The sequence below is a fragment of the Notamacropus eugenii genome, chromosome 6 (assembly GCF_028372415.1).
Source record: "Notamacropus eugenii isolate mMacEug1 chromosome 6, mMacEug1.pri_v2, whole genome shotgun sequence".
Lineage (NCBI taxonomy): Eukaryota > Metazoa > Chordata > Mammalia > Diprotodontia > Macropodidae > Notamacropus > Notamacropus eugenii.
Genome location: NC_092877.1, coordinates 73,211,975 through 73,237,287, shown reverse-complemented (window position 1 = coordinate 73,237,287; position 25,313 = coordinate 73,211,975). Strand labels below are relative to the sequence as shown.

Sequence of the window (25,313 nt, the reverse complement as noted above, 5' to 3'; positions counted from 1 at the left end):
TAGCAGATAGTGATGCTTAGCATTTTATGCTCAACCTTTAGAGCCATTAAAAAAAACTTCTCTATTTCTAGGTTGCCCCATACACAGCATGAGGAAATCGTTGAGAGTAATTTATCTAAGCATGTAGGACATTTTTGATCATGATAAGAAGAATAGAAAGACTTCTCCTTAAGGTAGGTAGAGGAAATTATATATATATATATATATATATATATATATATATATATATATATGTAAGTAGGTGGAAAGACGGGGAGTGGGAGTAGCAGTGTCCATAAAAAATGCCTTACCAAAATGTCAATACTAAAAAGTCCAACTGATTTAATGGTTTCACAGTGATAAAACGAGGGTAGTGCTGAGGAATTCATACTAGGCATTCTGCCACCTGCAGTAAATTCAGCTGAGTACTTGGAGGTAGGAGAGAAGTATAGTATGGGTAGTTCTAAGCACAGACATTTCCTAAATGACATTTACTAAAAGAATTATGAAGCATGAAAAGTGACCAGGAGGTCCATGGATTAAAGCAACAGGGATCTGGACAAGACAGAGTGAATTTAATTATTAACCAGCAAACTTTTGAGTGAGATTTACAATTTCCTTCTCTTCTCATGTCCACATTTTCCCTCTTTCTTTAGTGAAATTGTGTTGTCTTAATACCTGGAGATTGTTAAAACTAAGAGAGATCTTTTTCTGAAGAGGGTAGTTTAAACTGAGTCCTACTTACAGATCTGATGGATTCTACATCTATTATATGCTCCAGGGACTCAACTTTAAATGAAATATTGTTTTTAATAAATAATAAAGCATTTCTGATTTGATAGGTCCTCATAGAGACTGCACTCTACTGGAAAATTCTTTAATGGTTCAGGTTTAGCTCTGCCCTAAAATGATCACACGAGTCACCCAGTGATGGACTGTGCAACTACAATCCAGGGATCAGTCTAGTTAAGTATGGAGGTTCATCACCAGGTAGGTAGCAGGATCATGAATTTAGGGGCTTAAATAATATGCCTTTCAAAGTTACCCCATACACAGTAAAGAAGCTGGGATTACTGTCTTGAGGAATTTACATCATTAGCAAAATCACAGATCTTTAAAATTTCTTCTAGCAAGCCCAGTACATTCTTATTATTCACTGATACAGATTTTCCAATGCTTTAGTGCTTTTCACAATTTTAAGAATACTGAAATACTAAAAAAGAAGGAACACTAAATTAGATTCAAGAAAACTGATCACCTCTAAACGAAGAATACTCTCTTAACAAGAATGTTTTCTAATGACTTGAAGAGAAGTGGTAAGAGTGACCAGATGAATTTTACCACTTCATCCCATCAATGCTGAGTTAGGACTAGTCACTTTTCAATCAATTTCAACTTATTTCCTGGTAATGGTGGGATAAAAATTTTAGACTCTTCATAAATATTTTTCAATATTTGGCCCTTCACCAATTTTTATTCAACAAAAAGAATTTATGGAGCACATATACCATGTGCAAGACTTTGCTTCTGCTAACAATGCAATAAAGAAGGTGACAACCACCAAAGGAACCGAAGGACAAAGCAGACTGCGATAATTATCTTCCATGGATGTTGGAGATGAGAATGATTAAGAGTGGCCTAAAGGGTCAAAAGGAATATGACCTGAGGATTAAAAGTTTAAATAGCTGCAGAATATTGGACCATTCCAGTTACCACTCTAGTTCTTAAGTTTTTCATACTTCAAATGAGATGTTTAGATTAGGGTTTCTTAACCTGGGGACTACAGATTTCAATGAGTCAATAAACTTGAATAGGAAAAAAATGCATCTTTATTGCAATAAATGAGATAACATGTAAAGATTTTGCAAACCTTAAAACACCATAGAAATACTACTTATAATGATTATTAGCAATTTTAACAATATAATTAGTTTCATTTGAAATTGTATGTATTTTATTTTATGCATTTAAAAATATTCTGAGAAGGGATCCATAGGTCTTACCTGACTGCCAAAGGGGACAGGACACCCAAAATGTTAAAAAATCTTGGTTTACACTATGTATTCTAAGATTTGTTTATGAACACAAGGGCATATGCAGTTATACCCATATATTATTTACCTTTTCTACCACTACTTTTTTATAAAACTTTGCCTAAGGATATGACATATCAAGTTTGCCTTTGTAGAATGCAAAGTATTTCCCCCCTAACCACGCTTCAATGTTGGTACTATAAATATTATCATTCTCATTTTACAAATTAATAAGACTTTACTCTTAGGTGTGGAAGAGAGGCATGGTTAGTCCTGAATCTTTGTAGATGACATCATTTCCCTTCCCATAATGATGTTTTGATGAGTCTGATAACCTTCTTTTGACTCAGATCTCCAGACCAGGTAGCAGAGGGAAACTGGGAGGAAGCCACTGGGTCTTATGGGGTGACAGCCTTGGGATTGGGCAGGGGAAGGGAACTGTCCTAAAAGTGGGTCTCTTATACTGGAGAAAAAAATAGAACACTTCTCTCCATCCTCCCCATGTCACTGCCTGGGTTATAATCTCTACTCATTCTGAATTATTTCGGGTTTTGAAGGAAAACTGATTTGGAGGGTGTAGAAGGTAGTCTAACAGTAATGAGTAAAAGCCTGTTCCCTGCAGCTTCTGGGAACAGAGAAGCATGTATTCTGTAAGCAAAGAAAGAATCTGGCATTTGGAGTCACAGAGTTCAGAACCTGGGTGCCAGTTCTGTGACTTACAATCTCTGTGACCTTAAACAAATAACTTAACCTTTCTGGTGTCAGTTTCCTTATTTGTAAAATGAGAGAGTTGGACTATTCCAACTTTAAAGGCTTAGTGCCTTTCTACACTTTTATTTATAATTAAATTTATTTATGTTCAGTTTTCAACATTTATTTCCACAAAATTTTGAATTTCAAATTTTTTCCCTATATCTCCCCTCCCCTCACCCCAGGACAGCATATATTTTGATGACCCCTTTCTGTAATTTGCCCCCATTCTATGACACTCTCTTTTCCCCTTCTCTACTAATTTTCTGTAGGGTAAGATGGATTTCTATACCCCATTACCTATATATCTTATTTCCTAGTTGCATGTAAAAACAATTCTTAACATTCATTTTTAAAGCTTTGTGTCCACATTCTCTCCCTTCCCCCTCCTTACCCACCCTCACTGAGAAGACAAGCAATTCAATAGAGACAAGCAATTGAACTTCTATAACAATCTATAACAGTCATGTTGTGAAAGACTAACTATATTTCCTTCTATCCTGTCCTGCCCTCCACTGATTCTATTCTCTCCTTTGACCTGTCCCTCCACAAAAGGGTTTGCTTCTGATTACCCTTTCTCTCAATCTGTCCCCCCTCTATTATCCCCCTTCTCTTACCTCCTTCCACCCTGTTTTACTCTAGGGTGAGGCAGACTTCCATACTCAATTTAGTGTGTATGTTATTCCCTCCTGAAGCCAAATTCAATGACAGTAAGGCTCACTTATTTCTTCTCACCTTCTTCCTCTTCCCCTTCATTGTAAAAGCTCTTTCTTGACTCTTTTATGTGAGATGATTTATCAAATTCTACCTCTCTCTTTCTCCCAGTACATTCCTTTGAACACTTAATTTCATTTTTAGATATCCCTTCATAATTAGATCATATACATAGATGTAAATATATACACACATGTATGTGTATGTATACATACATACATACGTGTGTGTGTATATATATGTGTGTATATATATATACCTGTATTCCTTCCAATTACCCTAATATTAATAATGGTCTTGTGAGTTACAAATATCATCTTTCCATGTAGGAATATAAACAGTTCAACTTTAATGTCTCTTATGGTTTCTCCTTTCTGTTTACCTTTTCATGCTTCTCTTGAGTTTTGTATTTGAAAGTCAAATTTTCTATTCAGCTCTGGTCTTTTCAACAAAAATGTTTCATGGAAATTTCATTTTTCCCCTGAAGTATTATGCTCAGTTTTGCTGGGTAGGTGATTCTTGGTTTTAATTCTATCTCCTTTGACCTCTGGAATATCATATTCCAAGCCCTCTGATCCCTTAGTGTAGAAGCTGCTAAATCTCATGTTATCCTGATTGTGTTTCCACAATATTTAAATTGTTTCCCTCTGGCTGCTTTTCTCCTTGACCTGGGAACACTGGGATTTGGCTATAATATTCCTAGTTTTCCTTTTGAGGTCTCTTTCAGGAGGTGATTAATGAATTCTTTCCATTTCTATTTTACCCTCTGGTCCTAGAATATTGGGGCAGTTTTCCTTGATAATTTCTTGAAAGATGATATCCAGGCTCTTTTTTTTTTAAATCATGCTTTTCAAGCAGTCCAATATTTTTAAAATTATCTCTCCTACATCTACTTTCCAGGTAAGTTTTTTTTTCCAATGAGATTTTTCACATTGTCTTCTATTTTTTTTTCATTCCCTTGCTTTTGTTTTATAATTTCCTGATTTCTCATACAATTATTAGCTTCCATTTGCTCCACTCTAATTTTAAGGATTTGCTTTCTTTAGTAAGCTTTTGGACCCTCTTTTCCATTTGGACCATTCTACTTTTTAAGGCATTCTTTCCTCAATGACTTTTTGGACCTCTTTTGCCATTTGTATTAGTCTTATTTTAAAGGTGCTATTTTCTTCAGCCTTTTTTGGGGTCTCCTTTAGCAAGCTGTTGACTTGTTTCACATGATTTTCTTGTATCACTCATTTCTCTTCCCAATTTTTCCTCTACTTTTCTTTCTTGCTTTAAAAAAAATCATTTTTGAACTCTTCTGTGGCCTGAACCGAATTCATAATTTTCTTGAAGGCTTTAGATGCAGGAACTTTGACTTTTTTTTCTTCTGGTTTTATGTTTTGATCTTTCTTTTCACCAAGGACGTAAGAAAGTGCCTTTTTACTAAGAAAGTAAGATTCTATAATCTGAGCATTTGCTCATTTTTCCCAGCCAATTACTTGACTTTTGAGCTCTGTTAAGTGGAGAGCTCCAGAAACAGCCACTGCTATGGCAGTGACTGCTGCTGCCCTGGGGCTAGAGTTGGGGCAGGACCAGGGTCCCCTCCCACCCAGGTGAGATACCTTTCCCACTGACCTTTGAAGTTGTCTTTGGCTTTTGTGAGTTGAGAAGTTTGGAAACCACCACAGCTGCCAGTGATTCAGTTCCCTAAGACCTGCTCCAGTTCTATCTGTGCCAGTGTGGCCCATGCAGGACTGTACTCCATGTCCTGCCTGGTGTGATAGACTTTTCCTATCAAACTTCCAGATTGGCTTGGGCCAGAAATTTGCTTCAGTCTGTCATCTTATGGCTTCTGATGTTCTAGAATTTGTTTGGAGTCATTTTTTACAGGTTTTTGAGGGTTTGGGGGGAACATTCAAGCAGGTCCCTGCTTCTACTTTGACATCTTGGCTCTGCAACTTTTCTACATTTTCTACATAGAAGTTGAAACAGAGAAAAAGAAAAGACAGAATCCTAAAAAGAATCCTAGAGAGGGTCTGTAAGTTTACTTGCAACAAGAATCTGTCATTTCCAGGTCCAATTAGGCAATTATTAGGAGTTCCCTGTATTTTCTCAATAAGTCACCAAGGAGGCACACTTAAGGAGGTGAACATGTTTTATTGCCACTAAACAAAGTGGCAGTAAAGAAAAGCCCACATCCTGTAATTTTGCCAATTTGATTGAACTTATCAAAATGAATAAAGCATTTTCCCAATCAACATCCATTATAGTCTTGTTACAGCTAAATATTTGTGGTCACAGCAAATAAAATCAGGATTCTTTGGGGGCATATTGGTTCACATCCTCAATGCTGGATAACTCTCTGATGACTTAGGGGACCTCTATCCATTATACTCTTCAATGCCCTATACCCTCAAAATGTCCATGATTCACAATTTTTAAATATTCTGTAAATTAATATTTTGTCCAGGAACCTTATAATTGGTGTGATTATTTACCAGGTGAATAAATAGCTATATAAAGTCAATTAGAAAGCTTTACAGAGTTTCTGTAGCATTTATGTTTGTAAGGTCCTGTCAGAATGTAGAAAAATAATTTTTAAAAAAAAAGTAAAACAAACCACTTATAATACAAAAACAATTTCTTGGAGAAGTCTAGTCAAGTCTCTGATGAGTTGCCAAAATACGTGAGGTTATCCCAAGTGGGATTTGGGATTAACTGCAAATCAAGCCCCAGCCCTCAGATGAGGAACCAAGGTATCCCTGGTGAATTTTTCTCCCTCTAGATCTTAAAAGTGTGTATTAGGTAATGTGAATAAAGGTCCAAATGGAGACCCAAAGTCAGCAGTTGATAAGTGTGAAAAGCTTTTAGAGAAAGATAAGGTAATTGTAGACTGAAGTATCATGGAGGCTTTATGGGGAAGGTCAGATTTGAGTTGGCATTTGCAGGATAAGAAAGTAGCATTAAATAGGCAGGGAGAAAGCATTAGCATTCTAAATAGGAGGTTGTGATGGTGAAAAGGAAGAACATACACTATATTGGGGGGATAGTGAGTAGATCAGTCAACTAAAGCTGAGAGTCATTACAAGAGAGTTCTTGAATGCAATGTTAGGAAGACAGTTGTGGTTCATATTGTGGAGGACCTTGACTGCAAAGCTAAGTCGGGAATTATGACTTTATTCTATGGTTAAGAGACAATCACTGTAGGTTTCCAAGCATGGGAACAGAATAATGAAAGCAGTGTTTCAGTTAGTGCAGTGGCAATATGTTACAAATATATAAGAGGCTAGGGCTGGAGGAAAACATAAATATTCTGCAATAGTTTGGTTGTAGAAGATGCAGTTTGTAACTCAGGTTTCCAATTCTTCTCATTACTTCTATTACTCCCTGCTAGATGGAATGTTACGTGGATTGTAGCAGGGAGAAAGAGCGAAGTGTGGCTATGCACAGAAATGAAGCCTATTGCCTTCCTCTGTCCTAGCCAAGTTCACCCAGAGAATGTGGCACTAAACCAGACTTTGGACTAGGAAGGACCCTAGTCTTCGAGCATAGGTGCATGGTACCATGGGACTTTTAGATATAGGGGGAGGTAGCTTGATCCTGTTCTGAGAGTTTCTTTTTAATCTCATCTCTCCCCCTGAATTTGCTTCAGGTGTCCCAAAATGACTTGGGTGGTAGAAGTCCTAAAGTTACTTTCTTTTGCCAGGCTTGGAAGGTTTAGGAAGAAAAAGTAAAACAAAAAAGCAGAGCCAGGGCTAGGAAGACCAGGGGCTATATCTCATAAGTTCATACACCATACATATAAAATTAGAAGGTACTTTAGGGGGCATCCATTCCCTCAGTTTGCAAATAGAGATAAGTGACTTCACCAGATCAACATGACTAGTTACTGAGAAGAGATCTAAACCCAGGTTCTCTCATTCTGGAGATGAAACTTTTTTCTCAATGAATCCCTCCATATTTCTTCCCTACCCCTACTCCCACACACCAAACAGATTCCTTCAAACCCACCATTCACCTTTCTTTCTCCTGATACTTTGGAGTCATTCTTTTAAAGAAGCCCCCATTCTCTGCCTCCTCTAATTTCTAAGTGATTTCAATCCTCTAACTCTGCTCAAATATGTTAACTGCTCTGTGATCACTAAAATTGGGAGGTTCAAAAATTGACAAGATTGATGCCAGAAGGAAGGAAAAGAAAGTATCCGCAATAGGCATTGTAGACAGAACTGACCAGATTAAAAAATTTAGTTAATTGAATAATCAGTGAATAAGCTCATATTTCTCAGAGGTAAATAGTACTTATTTCATGACAATAGGCTTCAAATTGTTGGTCATTAAATGTGTATAGTTTCTACATACCTGCAACTCAGAGATAACATGGGAGTTAATAAAACATATGTTGGAAATTTCACTATCCTTAAAAGGGTCTGCTAAAGGTAATTAAAGCATCTGCAAAATGCAGAAGATACTAATCAAGTAATCCAATAGTGGATTTATCATAATCCTAGACATTTTAAATAGGGACAAGAAGATGTGGTTAGATTTTTTTTTTAAAGCTCCACATTTATACTGGTGAGACTCAAAATCTTGGTAATGTTTTTATAAAACTTCCTTTGTCAAGAAAGAAAAAAAATCCTCTAACTCATACTCAGCCTGATGTAACAGATCAATAAATATAGCAATTTGGATGGGCTAGGGTAGGGCATCAAAACTTGAAAAAAATGTAAATGAAGAATAAGAGGGAGCCGGTAAGGCAATCACAGGACCAAGGATAGCTCCCCATTTGAATTATGTCTCTTTTAGAAGCTCCATGATTTCATAAGTCTTTTTTTTTTATCCCTTGAAGGATACACAAGTTCAATCCAATCCTTAAGCAAAACTTTCTGGATATTAAAACAGCCTTATGTAGCTCTGACCTTCTTGGTATAAGGAATAATACTTCTAACAAAATGTCGCTTGTGTGAGCTTAGGGAAGTCATTTTATATCTCTAGGCTTCAGCGTCTTCATAACTTTGATAACAAATGTTCAAAATCAGAACCACAGCCTCTAGATAGATTTGAGACTCATCAAAGAGTTTTATTTCACTAGGAAGTCCTTTGGGGTCATGTTATGGCTGTTGATTCAGGTACTGTGAAAGAGGCATCAGCCTCTGGAGTTTGTCTGTTTCCTCTCCTTTTATCTAATATCCCCAACCGAGTAGCCAAACGTATACTTGGACAGTAACTAAGGCTCTGTCAGAAGTATGGGGAGGCACGGATAACTATTAACATTAGATTAGACATAAGAGATTTTTACCTTTCTTACGTCATAAAAGAGCTGAGCTAATCATAAAGCTATCTGAGGATAGAACATTAGGCAATACTTATTAGAATGAACAAAAATTAATTGAAGAAACAATTATGAAACACTTCCTATATGCAAAGATCTTGCTAAATATTGGGGCTGCAAAAACAAAAAAAGACAAATCTCTCAACTCAAGAAGCTCACATTTTAGCAGGGGGAGACTGTCGCTCTAACATCCATCCAACTATCTATCTATCTATCTATCTATCTATCTATCTATCTATCTATCTATCTATCTATCTATCTATCTATCATCTATTATATACATATATATGTATGCATATATATGTATACAACATATGTTATACACATATATACACAGTTTCATTTGCAAGTCATATGGAAGGGTTGAGTGCAGAAGCAAAGCAAATGGTCTTGCATCTTCTTTAATTTAATTTTGATTTATCAAACCACACCTGTTTTTGATATTGAACTATCTGATGGTGCCAAGGACTTTGGCGATAAGCCTTTTCTTTTCTGGGACTTCAATAGCTGTGGCTCCTGAATAAGTGTGTAGCAGCTATAGATACATTTTCCAGGTCCCAACTTCAGAAGGGTTATTTCTTTCTCTAATAACCATGGGCCCTGAGCTGGAAATAGATTCTAAAGTCTAGGAGGCATTGTTTTTGGAAGGACCCTTGGAGTCTGAATCTTCCTTTGTTTCCATTGGGCTATGAGGGAAAATGTTGTAAGGGTGCTATGGTGTGATTGGCTTGACCCAATCAGAATATGCCTTCTTTACTCCTCTTTTATTTCCTTTGGTTTTATTAATTGTTGGCCTGACATTTTATTTACTTGACTGTTTAACTTTACTGATAACTTGTGTTTTCATTATCTTTATTTCCATATATGTCCCCTTCCTTCCTATCTCCAGAAAACTTTCCCTTGTGGCAAAGAATTTTTAAAAAGAAAAAAAGGAAGTTAAGTAAAAGTAATCAACATATCAAACTCACATTGTCCCATTTTTTCAAAGAAATAAGTGAGGTACATTTTCTCATCTGTGTAGGGCCCAGTTTGGTTATTGTAATTACACATTATTCAATTTTGCTTTTATTGGTTTTTCCACTCACATAGTTGTATTTATTATGTATATTGTATTATTGGTTCTGCTTATTTCATTTTGCATTTGTTCACATAAATCTTCCTAGGTTTCTTTGAATTCTTCACCTTAGTTGTTTCTTAAGGTACAGTGATAATGTATTACATTAATACAAAGCAATTTGTTTAGCCTTTGCCCAAACAAAGGGCATTTAAAGGGCTTGGTTTTTAGTTATTTGCTTCCACAAAAAGTGCTACTATGAATATTTTGATGTATATGAAATATTTCTTTTTTTTTTAACCTTCTTGGGAGTATATGCTACTTACCTAGCAGTCCACACATTTTGGAACAGTTTATTAACTTTTCCCACCCCCATAATTCCAAATTGCTTTCCTGAATGGTTAGTGCAATGAATAGTTTCACTAAAGCAGACTGATTTTTAACAATTAAAAAAGAAAAGATATAATGGATGGTACTATCCAAACAAGACAAGCAAGAAGATCTTTTTAACAACTAACCTACATCTACATGACTCTCATTCTTATAAAAATTTTATAAGAGTAATATATGAAAATATTATTGAAAAATGGCAGAAAACACATGATTATCTACAGTAAACATTCTCGCAGGCACACATTTATTTGAAATATTTAATGAATAAAAAATTGTAAATATGTAAAAGTTGGGGTGAGTGTGTTGGCACATCCCAAGATGAGAGCGTTAGCACTTCCCCAACCCTTCTAACAGCTACTTTGTCCTAAAGGGAAAAGACAGTGATAATTTTCTTCCCATGATGTACAGGTACACTTGTAATATATAGTTTTGATGATACTGTGTTTATTACTTATTGATTATGAAAAAAATAAACAAAAATTATGATTAGCTAGATGAAAATAAAGCCTACAAGGTTTTCTTCAAAACAAGTACCTCTGATATTAAATTATACACTAAAATTATATAGTCTATTAATAGTTTAACCACTGAAATACTTTTGTCTAACGATTCTCTCATTATCAGCACCAAATGAGACATAAAACAAGGAGACAAATGCTCCTGAAAATTATGTCCCATAGTCATGGAAGATATCCTGGATAAAAACCAATTGGAACAAGGATACCTGTAAGACAGTTCTCCATATGATATTATGTTGATTATGTTAAGGCTTGGATTGGATTGCTATGGAGCCTCTAGTATGAGATCCAGACTCATGCAAAAGATATTGGCTGAGTAATTCACAGAGCACAAAAAGAAGTAGATAAAAATATTATTATCTACTTTATGAAAGATGGATGGACAGAACATTTAATCAATTGATCAGTACTTATATGTGGATATGCATTACTGATGGACAATGAGTTTGGTTCAGAATTGAACAGAAGATCTGACTGAACCTATAGAGGAAATTCATTTTACCTTCAACAATTAAATATATCTTTTAATTTGGGGCAGCTAGGTGGTGCAGTGGATAGAGCACCAGTGCAAGAGTCAGGAGGACCTGAGTTCAAATCTCACCTCAGACACTTGACACTCACTAGCTGTGTGACCTTGGGCAAGTCACTTAACCCCAATTGCCTCATCCTGGGTCATCTTCAGTCATCCTGATGAATATCTGGTCCCTGGATTCAATTGCTCTGGAAGAGAAATGAGGCTGGTGACCTGCACAGCCCTCCCTCCCTCAAAACAAAGTCAAGTGCGAGTCATGTCATTATTTCTCTGATGGCATGGTCTTCTTTGTCAATGAAGGATGAACATACATGCGTATCTTTTAATTTTATTTTCAAATTAATTTTTTTCATTCTGATCTTGACCAATATTGGTAAGTATGAAGATGTCCACAATTATATATAGCTAGTCTTTAAGTATATACTAAATTCACCACGTTACAAACTACTTTATAAACATCAATATATTCCAGTGGCAATATATAATTGGTAAACATACACAATCATAATCTAAGAAATGAAAGATGTTTAATTAGTCTGCAGCATATTACTAATAATGAGCTCTGTGGAAAAGCCATCATCTAGAAATAATAGCCAGATGTTGAAGAAACATCTATAAAAGAGTAGAAGACCTTCAGTGTATTGGGTAGATGGTCTACAGATGGTTTACAGAATGGCATGTGTATTGTTGGATTTCATGCAAAGAATAACCATGTGCATGAGATTATGTCTAAACTATATTTCAAGTACTGTTTAAGAGGAGACAGCCATTATTGCTATAGTCTGAAGCATATAAGAGGAACTTAAATGCATATATCCCTCACTTCTCTGCAATGCAATGTTTACATTATTTTTAACAACTCTATGATTTTAAATAACCACAATAAATTAATTAGAACTAGTAGTGAATTTTATTATAAAGTACATAACCAGGTATCTTATCTCACTATTTATCTGCTGTAAGTTTTTATTATTATTTTTTGCATGTTTGTTTTCCTTAAGGCAAGAACTGAGAAATGAAATAAAAAATTCAAACTAGTTGAAGTGATAATTTTTATGTGTTTCATTTATGAAGCTAGAGAATAAAATCTTCATGATAAGGGCAAGCTTTGATTATTATATTTATTGAAATCCAACTAAATAAAATGAACTTGATCACATATTTTATAATATAGATTTTTTTCAATTTCTTAAATAATAACAACACAATGTAATAAATTGTGGAGGAAAGAGCAAAATCAATGAAGGGATCAAAATCAATAAAGTAGATGGGACAATAATATCAGAGAGAAGCTTGTAATAGTGAACAAACATATTTTGTCTCTATTTTCTTGTGAATAATTGCTAATATATATGTGATAAACAGAAGAAGAAGAGAAACCAAAGTAAAACACCTAACACCAGGATACTAAAAAGCTAGTGGATATAATTATTGAGTGACTAAGCATATGCTCCTCTGGAGAAGGGACCCTCCATCCTGTCTTCTCTAAAACCAATTACCAACCAACTGTCACAGACAAGTGGGAAAACCCACGTGCACAGGAAAAAGCTGTCCCACACCTCCACCTTCCCACTACCATCAACCCTACTTGTAGATCACTCCTAGAAACATAATCTATGGAAGTATATCCTGCCACAAAGCAGCCTTCATTCTGGAAATATGACCAGGTAATTGCTTCTGTGGGTGCCCTACCACCCACCTCCCCAGGAGCCTTAACTCCTGAAGATCAGAAAAGAAAGTTCTACAAACAAAGACCTAGTCACTGTCAAATGGCTCAAAAATAAAGAGAGACATGGTTTTATTAATGGAAATAACACAGAGAGGATGCATTACCATTTGATTTCCTGTTGCACTCTAAGGTCCACTGGGCCATTTCATCTGATTTATAGCTGAAACTACCTTTGAATCTTGTCTCTCTTTATTCGAATGTAAGTTCTTCAAAAGCATGAACTGTCTTGTTTTTATTTATATCCCTAGAGCTTTGCATATAATAAGCACTTAATAAATGCTCCTTTTCCCATTCATTTACAAATCCATCCATCTTAAAGAGTTAAAATGTTGAGATAAACTACAATACAATTAAACCAAGTAGAGAGAAACACAAGGTCTATATTTCATTTTAAAAAAAATCAAATTTGCAAGTAGAAGGCATGGAAGGCATGGCTAGAGAACAGAGTATCTGTGAAATACTGGGGTTTTAATGAATTATAAACTCAGCATGAACCAAAAGAGGAGCTGAAAATGCTGATGCAATCTTGAATTGTACTTGGAAATACACAGAGTTCAGGATCAGGGATGTGAATCTTGCTATTAGACTATAACTGGAGCATTGTGTTCATTTTTGTCCACCACATTTAAGGAAAGGCATTGATAAGTCAAGCAAAGTCTGAAGTAGGGCAGCCAGGACATTGAATAACTTTGAATCCAGGCCATTTGAAGATGGTTATAAATTGACTATTATTATTATTGACTATTATAAATACCCAAATTACTACAAAGGACAAATGAAGGAAGATGCTTCTCTGGAAGCAGAAACTGATAAATAGAAGCATGTACAGAATGGTTTTATACACATACACACACATATACACAAAAGTGTGTTTATGTATATGTACACTCACATACATAACATACTTGTGTTTAATGATAGCTAACTAGGGGAGGGGGTAAGTAGAGAAAAGAAGAAAAAATTAAGTTGCACAATAACTTGATTTTACATTTAAAAAGAATAGCAAGTTGTATATGATAGATTTGTAGTTTCATGTACAAACCTTTTTTTTGCTATTCTTTTATTTTATGGAAATGCTTGTTTTATTTCTTAAATTCAGAATTATATATATATCTATATGTATATATATATATGTACACATCTAGCTATATATTTAAATGGCAAAAAAGATTGAAGAAATTGGACATCATCTAAAGAAGAAAAGATTTTGGAGACAAGATATCATAGATTTCTTCAAATATTAGAAAGGCTTTCACTGAGGTGAATTATAATTGCTCTGTGTGGGCCAGAAGTCAAAATTAAAGGCAATGCATAGAAGTTGAAAATATTCAAATTTAAGATTAAGGTAAAAGAAGGGTAGTAGATTTTCTCCCCCTGTGTCTTTCATGATGTCTTTTAATATCACTGGCTCTCAGTTTCTTGATGTTCTAAACATCTTCAAAATACTTAAAAGCCCAGGTTTTTAATCTTTTAAAAAACATAACAAAGTATAACTCAAGCCCATAATGAGATAGAAGTCTGGGAACTAGGTGCTCCAGAAAACAAATCAAAGGCAGTGTGGTATGATGGACGCCCTACTGGCCCTTAAATTAGGATTCCATGATTTAGAAAAAAAGAATCTGGCTACTGAGGTCTGATGCTCATCTCAAATACTTCTTAGATAGTTGCTTAATCTCTCTGACCATCAGTTTCTTCATCTGTAAAAGGCGAATGGGCAGCTAGGTGGTACAGTGTATAGAGCACCAGTGCAGGAGTCAGGAGAACCTGAATTCAAATCTCACCTCAGACACTTGACACTCACTAGCTGTGTGACCTTGGGCAAGTCACTTAACCCCTCTTAATCCTGGGTCATCTCCAGTCCTGCACCAACCTGCACAGCCCTCCCTTACTCAAAACAAAGTCAAGGGCAAGTCAGGTCATCATTTCTCTGATGGTGTAGACTTCTTCAGCAATTAAGGATGAACACACACACAAAAGGGGAATAATCCTTTATTATCTACTTAATAAGGTTGTGGTTGGGGAAAAGTGTTTTAAAGACATTAAAATATTAGGTAAATATACTTTTATTAAACATAGTACTAGAAATAATTATTTTATTTAGCCTAGAAAAACACCTCATTTGCCTAATTGAAGAAAAAGCGGAAAATTTTCATCATTACTTAAAAATAGATTAAAAGTATCACATAACTTTATAAGCAAATAACAAAAATTATAGTCCTGATGTTATCTTCAGAGAAGATTTATAAAATTTATTTTCTACTAATTCTCCAAACTACTGTTGAAATCTAGGAATATATATATATATATATATATATATATGTATATGTATACACACATACACACATACATATATAACTTTCTAGAATCCCCTAGAGATTAAACAAAATCACTTTTATGGCATAATAAAGTCTTTAAATTTTTAAAACGATATACATTTAGAAATACTTGGTTTGTCATTGAGTTATCTTAAATCATAAAAAGTACACACTTCAGGAACTCTAAGCACTTAAAGGAAACACTTATGTAGGAGATGTTGGATTAAAGATTTATCAAGGCAAAGAAAAGACTGACATAGGTCTTTAAAAAAGCGTGGCAGAAGTTCCTTTTACCATGAAATATATAAAGAAAAATAGGGTATGAAAAATTATTCTCACAAAATGGAAACGTGCTCAGGTGGACTGTTCCTCAAGCCTATAGAATTTAAGGAAATGATTTCTGAAAGCTCTAAGCAACACAGATCTTTAAAAGAACACAGTTATCCACTCTGGTCAGAAAGAATATTTTATATTCTCCCTTTCCAATAAACATCTATTCTAACCAAACAAGTGGACATTAAACTTGGCTGGGGAAAAAGTGGGAGAAGAAAATGCAACTTTAGCAGCACCTTTTAATCGAAGTTATATTATGGGTTTTGTGACATTTTTCTAAGACTTGAGTAATCATTTGGGCAATTAGTAACAATTCAGTACTTCCTCTTCCATATGCAGCATTACTTCAAAGAGCTTGTAGAACCACACTACAAAGAATCCTCAATTAATGTCAGAATGTAGTAATTTTTCTTTGGGCAATTTTAAGATACATTACTTACAATATAGTTTCAATCTGATCTATATATAAAAAAATAGAAAACAATAAAAAATTCTTTGGGAATGTACTTACAGGTTCTTAATATCAACTGCACCACGAAAAGCCTTCCTTGGAATTGCCTGAATCTGATTTTCACTGAGATCACTAAAAACATCAAAAAGAAAAAAAAATGTAAGAATGAGCTTTAAGAAACAGATACTTTAGAATTCCATGAAATGACAATGTTGGAAATGTTAGACTGCTACAGAGAATTCTACAATGCACATTTAAACCTACAGTACTAAATAGTCAATTTAACAGTCAGAATACCTATCACTTGTAAAATATCATCACGTAGATAAAGAATAATGATCTAGTAACACAATATAGATTTTTAAAATTCTAATAAAAGAACAAAAAGAAATGTGCTACTTAAGTGGCCTCTTGAAGTATTTTCTAATTCTTGAATTCCTTAATTCAATAGACAATATAATTCCATTTTATCTGAGGCACTGTAATAAAATGATTCCTTTAAATAATATTCTAAGGAGCAAATAACTCAATTTCAAGTTATTCTAAATCTTAGATGCTTTGTGTTTTAACAATTTCATTAAGCTATCAGAGTACACACACACACACACACACACACACATTTCAGTTTAACTAATCTTGGAAGAAGGGGAAAAACAGATTAAACCTATGCAGTGTGATTAAATTTTCATAGAACTTTAAGTAATCTTGGAAATGGAACATGACAGCACAAGCTGACAGTAAACCCAAGGCCTAGCATGAAATATTAACAATGAGCTGATTTAAAGCCTTCCTTTAAAAATTCTGTTATAACTATAAACACAGAATACCTATATTTACATTTTATTCTAATTGAGATATAAATTCCATTTGAGTAAAACAAAATAGCTCTTCTAGATAGAATGAGAGATTAATAAAAATCATTCTTATCCTATGAAGTAGATCATTATTATCAAGGCACATGTTTCTACAAGAGCTCATCTAAATTTTCTCAGTCTTTATACTAAGTTATATAATTGTATAGTTGAGTAATAAACTAGAGGAAGATAGGGCAGTGAGGTGGTGCAGTGGGCAGAAAGTTGGACCTAGAGTAAAGGAGAATCATCTTCCTGAGTTCAAATCTGGCCTCAGACACTTACTAGATGTATGACCCTAGGGAAATCACTTAAACCTGTTTGTCTCAGTTTGCACATCTGTAAAATAAGCTGGAGAAAGAAACGGTAGAACACTTTAATATCTTGGCCAAGAAAACCCCAAAAGGGGGCATGATAAGTAGCATATGACTGAAACTACTCAACATTAGCAACCACAAAAATATAATTGTACAGTTAAGTAATACATTAGAGGCAGGATAGCATAATGGAGTGAGCGTTAGACTATGAGTGAGGACACCTGAGTTCAAATCATGCCTTAGTCACTTATGAGCTATATGACCCTAGGCAAGTTTCTGAACATTGGAGAGACTGTTTCCTCATGTATAAAATGGGAACAATGACACTTGATAGCCTACCTCTAGGGCTGATAGTGAGGAAAGCACTTTGCAAATCTTAAAAATGTTAAATGTGGGTTATTAAAAGAGAAATCTGATATTTCTTTTTATGTGACAATTCCACTTAACAGAAAGCTGAAATAAAATGTAGATAAATATTAATATTACTTGAAGATATACAGTCCTGCCATACCTTTCCATGTCAGTCATTACTATAAGTACTTGAAAGCAATCATGTTTCATGTCCCTAAAACTATTTAATTAATCAAATTTTTCATTAATCCAAAGTGACCAAGAAAAGAGAAGGCCCAAGGGAGACATGAAAGCTGTCTTCAAATATCTGATGGGCAGTCACATGAAAAAGTGATTAGATCGATTCTTTTTGTCTCTAAAGGACAGAACTACAATGAAAAAGTAGAAGTTGGGGAAAAGAGATTATAGTTTAATACACAAATAACTGTCAGTTCAAACTGTCCAAAATGGAAGAGGTTGCTTAGAAAGCAAGTAAGTTTTTCTACACTAGGAGATCAATACTTAAGCCCTTAGTGAACTTGGATGGGAAAATGGCACCTTTATTTTCACTAATGTCTAACTGAAATTTAGTATTTCCTTGAATTATTTAAAAATATTATTATGAGAAGTCACTTACAGCATTTGCCAGACTGTCAAAGTCTGTGAAATAAAAAATAAAAAACGCTAAGAACCTTTGACCTTAAAAGGATATGTAGAGGGAATTTCTGCATGTATTAAGAAGCTGAAGTAGATGGTCTGAAATGTTCTTTCCACCTCAAATTTTTTTATGATTCTCTGAACTTATCCTTTGGCAAATTCATGAGGCTTTTACATTGTGCAAAGAGAAATGATAAAACTCGTCCACTTGAATGGACATAGGGTAAGAAGGGGAGAAAAAAATCAAGGATGACTAGGATTGCAAATATGAGTAACTAGAAGGATAGTGTTGCCCTCAATTGAAATAGAATGAATGAATATGAATAATCTAGACTATTAAGGAAAAAAGTCAGAGAAGGGTTTAAATTCTGTTAGAAGAATCTGTAACCTTGCCAAGCTTTTCCTTCGGCATTTCAATATGGCCTCTTTGGTTTTTCCCCCTTAATACCAACTAATTTAGATTAAAAAAAAATTTAACTCAGGCCATTTTGCAAAAGGCATGTTTTTATATTCAAACTATGACATATAAACAAGTAATCAACAATTCACATATATTTACAGGATACCTGCTATATGTAAGACAATGGACAAATCACTGTGAGTAATATAAAGTGAGAGACATGGCCTCTGTCTTCAAAAAGCTTATAAGCTAGTTGGAAAAATAAAACATGTATGCAGTATATTGATTTTCAACAACTGTTTATTAAGAGTCTGGCAAGTACAAGATATTATGCTTAACCCTAAAACAAATATAGAGATAAATATTATTAATTATTCTTTTTCAAATGGAGCTTTCAGTATAGTAGATAAATAGCAATAAGACAAAATAGAACATAATACATAAAGAAGAAAAATACCATGTAGTTAAGGAGATACAAGTTGGGAAAAATATTATACCACTAGGGGAATCAAGGGTCACTTTAAGGGGAATTTGGTGCTTAAGCTGGGTTTGCATATATGGGGAAGATGTTAATAAGCAGAGAGATGTACAAGGAGGGGCTTCCAGGAATAGAGAAATTCACAAGCCAATGAACTGAGTTGGGAATGTGCTGGACATTCAGAAGGGATGGCAAGCAGTCAAGTTGACTGGGGGTATTTTGTATACACTGGAAAGTTAAGTGACATAGCATAACCTAAAGGCCAGGGTAATGAAATCTGATTTTATTGAGTAAGTAATGAAAAGTCTTGATCAGGGCCCTGCCTTGATCTTACTGGTACTTAACTAATGTTAACTTATCCAAGTGGAGAGGATGGAAGCAGGAAAACTAATTAGGAAGCTATTACAATCATTCAGCTAAGTGGTAGTGACAGTCTTTAAAGCCACAACTCATATTTATAAAACATTTTAGGATTTACAAAGAGGTTCCTTCACAACTTTGTTATTCCCTTCATCATACAGATGAGGAAATGAAGACTCAGAAGAGTATGGTTTGCCCACTACCACACACCCAGTAAGCATCCAAACTACAATTCAAAGTCTAGGTCAAGAGTGTCAAAGCCCAGGGCTTTTCCCACTGCACTAAGCTGCCTTTCTAAGGTTATTTCTAGACCTAAATGCTCTTAGACTGTTCAGTGATTCCTCTCTTTGTCTTCTGTGTTTGTCCTTCATTGCTGAAGAAGACCATGTCATCAGAGAAATAATGACATGACTTGCATTTGACTTTGTTTTGAGTGAGGGAGAGCTGTGCAGGTCACCAGCCTCACTTCTCCTCCAGAGCCATCTGAATCCAATGACCAGATATTCCTCAGGATGACTGGAGATGACCCAGGTTGAGGCAATTGGGGTTAAGTGACTTGCCCAAGGTCACACAGCAAGTGAGTGTCAAATGTCTGAGGTGAGATTTGAACTCAGGTCCTCTGGTCTCCTGCATTGATGCTCTATCCACTGCACCACCTAGCTTCCCCTTTGGAAAAGGAAATGGCAAACCACTCTGGTATTTTTGATAAGAAAACTCCAAAAAGGGGTCATGAAGAGTCAGACGCAACTGAAAAATAACAGAATGGGCCACCTACTTTTGTTTAAACTTACAGGAAAAGACAAATTGCAAGCTCTATCTGTGCAGAAATTAAAATACAACTTTCATTTGTGGATAGTTTGGATAAAACAAATAGGCTCTTCAATCATGCCGAAGACACAACTATCAGTATGATCTTGTTCTAAGGATATGTACCTATTTATCCACAGAGATACAAATATTAATCAATATGTATGTATTTAACATTTATTAGGTCCAGACAATGACTGTGTTAAGTGCTGCGAATACAAAGACAACAAATTAACCAATCCTTACCCTCAGGTAGCTTATATTTTAACTAAGCAGAAAAGTATATTCTGTATATACAGAATAAATGCAATAACCATATAGTTGTCAAGAGACTAGAGTACATCCAGAGATTTTTGGTCAAGATGGAAGAGGATCAGAGACTGTTTTACAAGAGGATAAGTTGAAATTACTGGGGATGTTGAGCTTAGAGAATAGACATGTTAAGGGAAACATGAGAGTTTCTATCTGAACGGTTGTCATACAGAAGTACTATTGGATGTAATATGTTGGTGTAGAATGGGGAGCAATAAGGAGATATTTAAGAGAAAGAAATTTCAGTTCAGTGTAAGGAAACAACTATTAAAAATTAGATCTGTCCCCAACTGGAAGATTATCTTGGGAGGCACTAAGTCCTTCTGCTCTGGAATTCTTTAAGCAGAAGATAGACTGACATTTATCAGAAATGCTATAGCCAGGATTCCCTTTTGGTTTTAGGTTAGATTACATGACTTAAAATTCTGTGATTCTATGACTGGGTGAAAGAGATAAATGAACCAACACATGCTCGTTGGCTGGTGCCCAACAATGACCCTGAAATCATTAGGATAAATGTATTGACATTTACATTTTTAATTTCATGGTTTATTTACTTAATTGATAATTGCTATATTCAACAAATATTTATTAAGTGCACAATCTGTCAAAAATTTTGTGCTAGGCACTAGAGAAACAAAGACAAAATCAAAATGGTCCCTGTCCTCAAAGAACCCACATTCTTCAAGAGGGACGATACATACAAATCAATTTGAGGAGAGCTGGAGTATGATCAAATGTCTTGTTCATGACTTGTTAGTATTTCCAAATTTTGTTTGGCTTTTGTTGAGCCTGAGAAAGCAATGCCATATATCTATGCCTACTTTTGTTTTTTCTAGGTTTATCATATTTTAAAGATCCATTCTTATGACTTAGCTACCTAACAAAAGAAATTAAATGTTGTATCAATTTAGAACTTAAGCCTTAAAGTCAGTACAATATATTAATTTACTAAACAGTGATGGACTTGGGCCATATGCTCAGCAATATACTTTATTAATTTTTAAATATGGTTTGAAGAGGGTGGGTCTATAAATGTGTGCTTTTACAATTATGAATTACATCAAGCCAATGGATCATGAATGACAACTAGAAAATAAAAATTACATCTACTATTAACCCAACCAGCATGTACTGAATATGCCTTGCCTGTATAATATTCTACTAGTCATTTTGAGATGTCACTTAAGAAAATGGCACTGATGCTCTTCTCAAGGAGCTAATACTGCACCAGAGAAAATGTGTATTAGAAATACAAAAGGATGAAAAGTCAGATTAGAATCCAAAGTAGACAAATGACTTGTCTAACTTCTTTATAAAATCAAAGTCAAGTCTCTCCTTGTTGAGTACACAGTATGACCACTGTCATAGAAATGAAAATCAGAACTAATATAGCTTTCATTTCCAATTCAGAATACTATAAGATGGGCATATGATTTTCAGGAACCAAGTTTTTTCTTTTTAGGGGGTCAGATACTGGGACTATGATGAGTCATGTCTTTTACTGATAAGACAAAACTCCTGGAGTCAAAGCATATGTTTCCATGAGACTATTTGTATTACAGAAAGAAAAAAGCCAGTTATTTGAAATGAACTAGCACAGTGATCATGTCTGACAATGTCTGCATTATGCATCTACAATTCCTACCTTCCATACCTCCTCCCTTCTCTATTAAAAGAAGGGAGATTCATTCATCTCTGTCAGTTATTTTACATGTAGTTTATCAAAAAAAAAAAAGAATTAATGAAACATATAAATATAATCACATACATATATAGGAATATAAATTTAAAGGCAGTGCCCAGGGAAATTAACTCCTGTGGTACAATGTTCCCTCCATTTTTGATAGCAACACCAACCACCAACCAACTGCCATGCATGGGCAACCAGCCTTAGTTAAAGCAGCAAGGCATCTGGAAGGAGGGAAAGGAGGAGTACTGTGCCAATGTATCATACCACAACCACTACCCGATTGCCACCACCTTTTCTCAGTCCTTGGTGTGGAGTTAGCTTGGCAACAGCAGCACTCTTCAGGTTGGGATCAGTCCCTATATAGAAACCCAATTTGGCAAGTGCCTCTGTATATACTACTGCCACAAAAGAAAGTTCTTGCCACAAAAGCATACTGGAGATCTAGTTTCAGAAATAGATATGATTTTATTAATAAAATTTACAATATAGAAAATGAAGCACCATTTACCCTGACATTTTTCTGTCTTCATTTGCAGTGCTTATCACTATGGTTGGCACATAGAAAAAGTGCTCAAATAACTTTCCCCCATTCATTAATTCATTATCATATTTGGAGGGAGGGTCAAGAGTCCCTGACAGAACAATATGATCTTCAACTACAGTATTATTTTTTGAAAGATTCCCCAAAGTGTTTATTAGAAAAAATATTCAAATGAAAAGTGACAAAGAATGAATATGTAAAATAGTCCTTTTGATTACATGATGCCCTATCTTAATGCCAACTCATATTCACAAATTGTTCATTTCCACCTTTGTGCCTTCTGACAAAATATTCTCTTTCATTGGCATGACCTCCATTATTGTGGACCTAGCTTAAGAAAAACTGCTCTGAGAAATATATTCCTTCCTTGATCCAAAATCACTGTTTCTTAATCTTTTGTCTATCTCATATGCATTCCCCCAAATTTGCTTTTTTTTTTTTTTTTTTTTTGCTATTTCTTGTTCAGGAATACTCAGTCAGAAAGGATCCTAAATATGAAAATGCTTCCGCCATAGACTGTTATGGGAGCATTTTCAAATCAATAACAACTTTAGCTGATATGTAGTTGATTCAATGTACCGTAAAGGTTCCTTGTAACTCATTTGCCTTCTGTTTAGTGATTTCTAATACTGCAGAAGCTAAATGACTAGACCATAATATCAACAACTAGTTAACTGTTTTAAGCAGCCTCTGACTTTTTAGGATACAACAATCCCTTGGGTTACTGAGACTGTTTTGGGTCAAATCCATTAGTATCTGAACTGCATAAACGCTACTATGAATTTACTTGTTCCATATTCCTGTAAACCTTCTACAATATAGAATAGTAATCTTAGGACTGATCTATGAACAATAGAAGCCGTTTCAGATTTAGCTTGAATGTGGTACAATAGAATAAAAAGAAGTGGGCATATTTTATTATATACATACAAATGATGTAATAAATACCATATCTAATACCATGCGTGCATACAATCATATATATCTTTAAGGAGACTATAATTCAAGACTTCCCTATGGAAAACTAAAAGAAGGCAATCTCATCTAATAGTTTCAAGACCTACCTATCGTCTTAGAAGTTCAAATGTAAAGATTTGTTTCCTAAAATGTTTTGCATATAGCAGAAATTTGGAAAATGAGCAAAGGTGAATAACTTCCAGTTATGTTTCTCCTACAAACAGCCTCTTCACATTTTATTTTGTCCAGAAAAACAACTTTTAAGAGTATAATCTTGTCATTGGTCCTTTCTTAGTTTCACACTTAGCTTGGTTGTTGTCCTTCATTCTTAAAGAGGAGAAAAATACTTGGCTTAAAGAGAAAGAAAGCAGTAGAACTTATTCCGAAAGCTTCTGATAGCCAGCAGCAGCTTTTAACAAAAGGAGCCAGTACTGCAATGCGGCTATTTTATTACCCACTACGTATGGTTTCCAGTTGAGTATACCATTAACCTTACAGCATAATGATATCATTTTAATTATATAAATTGAAATAGCAATGTATAATACCTATATCATGTAAGGATGGATCTGCTCTTTCTGCGTGTGTAGTATAAACTATCTTTCACTTTGAGGCAATAAATTTGTTTTAGATGGCAAACCTGCTTGTAAATTTAATTACTGGTAATTTTATTTTCCTCCATGGTTTAACCTCCCTCAGAGTCTGACCAGGAATACCATAAATCTATACTGCCATTGACTATTTCAGAAACTGCTGAGGAAAGTACTGGGTAATGGGTAATGAGTAATGTGCCCTGATTTTAAAAGGGAGAAAAAAAAGTGTAAATGTGAAGGTAGATGGAAAATTTGAAAGGTAGCCTGTAAAAGCTATTATTTCCCATTATGATATGATGTGCAGTTTGCCTTATAAATTTTCATTTATTAAATTTCTCTATAGATATGTAAATGGAGAATAAATCTTTATTGGAATAATTGCTTTTAGGGATTTGAGCTCCTAAGAGCTGCATTTAGGGACTGAAACAACTTTGAGGTTCATATATTAGTGAGATGCAAGGGTCAATTTCAAAGAAAGAATGACTTATATTATTATAGTATATACAATTATTCAGCAGAGTTACAGTATCTTAGCAGAGAAACAGAATCAGAGAACTATTTCAGGATTTCAATGCAAGACTGGGATGGAATTGTAGGAAGTGAGATATAAATGCATATAAATGGTGTTCTATTTCCTGTCCTCTCTTGGAAACTTCTTTTTAACCAAAGAGTGGGTATTTTTACAGATAAAAGGTGAAATAGGTTTATAGAAAATGGCAGATAGCATATTTTCATGTTAATTAAATCCAAAGTATATGAGGTGAAAATGATCTCAAGTTCCTCTTTGGGAATAGTATGAAATGGAAACCGGCAAAATCTTGTCATTTGCTTTACCATCAAATGGCTATATATCTCCTTACAGTAAATTAGAGATATGCAGTTGCATAACAAAATTAATGAGATTT

At 34.7% G+C, this 25,313-nt stretch overlaps 1 protein-coding gene across 2 annotated transcripts in view; it reads right to left on the bottom strand.

The window, feature by feature from the left end:
• SLIT2 (slit guidance ligand 2) overlaps positions 1 to 25,313 on the bottom strand; it is a 394,889-nt gene that overhangs the window by 155,255 nt on the left and 214,321 nt on the right. For both annotated transcript variants that reach the window (XM_072622130.1, XM_072622131.1), the window contains exon 5: positions 16,173 to 16,244. In XM_072622130.1, coding sequence (XP_072478231.1) covers positions 16,173 to 16,244 — 72 coding nt within the window. The remainder of the gene's footprint in view (positions 1 to 16,172; positions 16,245 to 25,313) is intronic.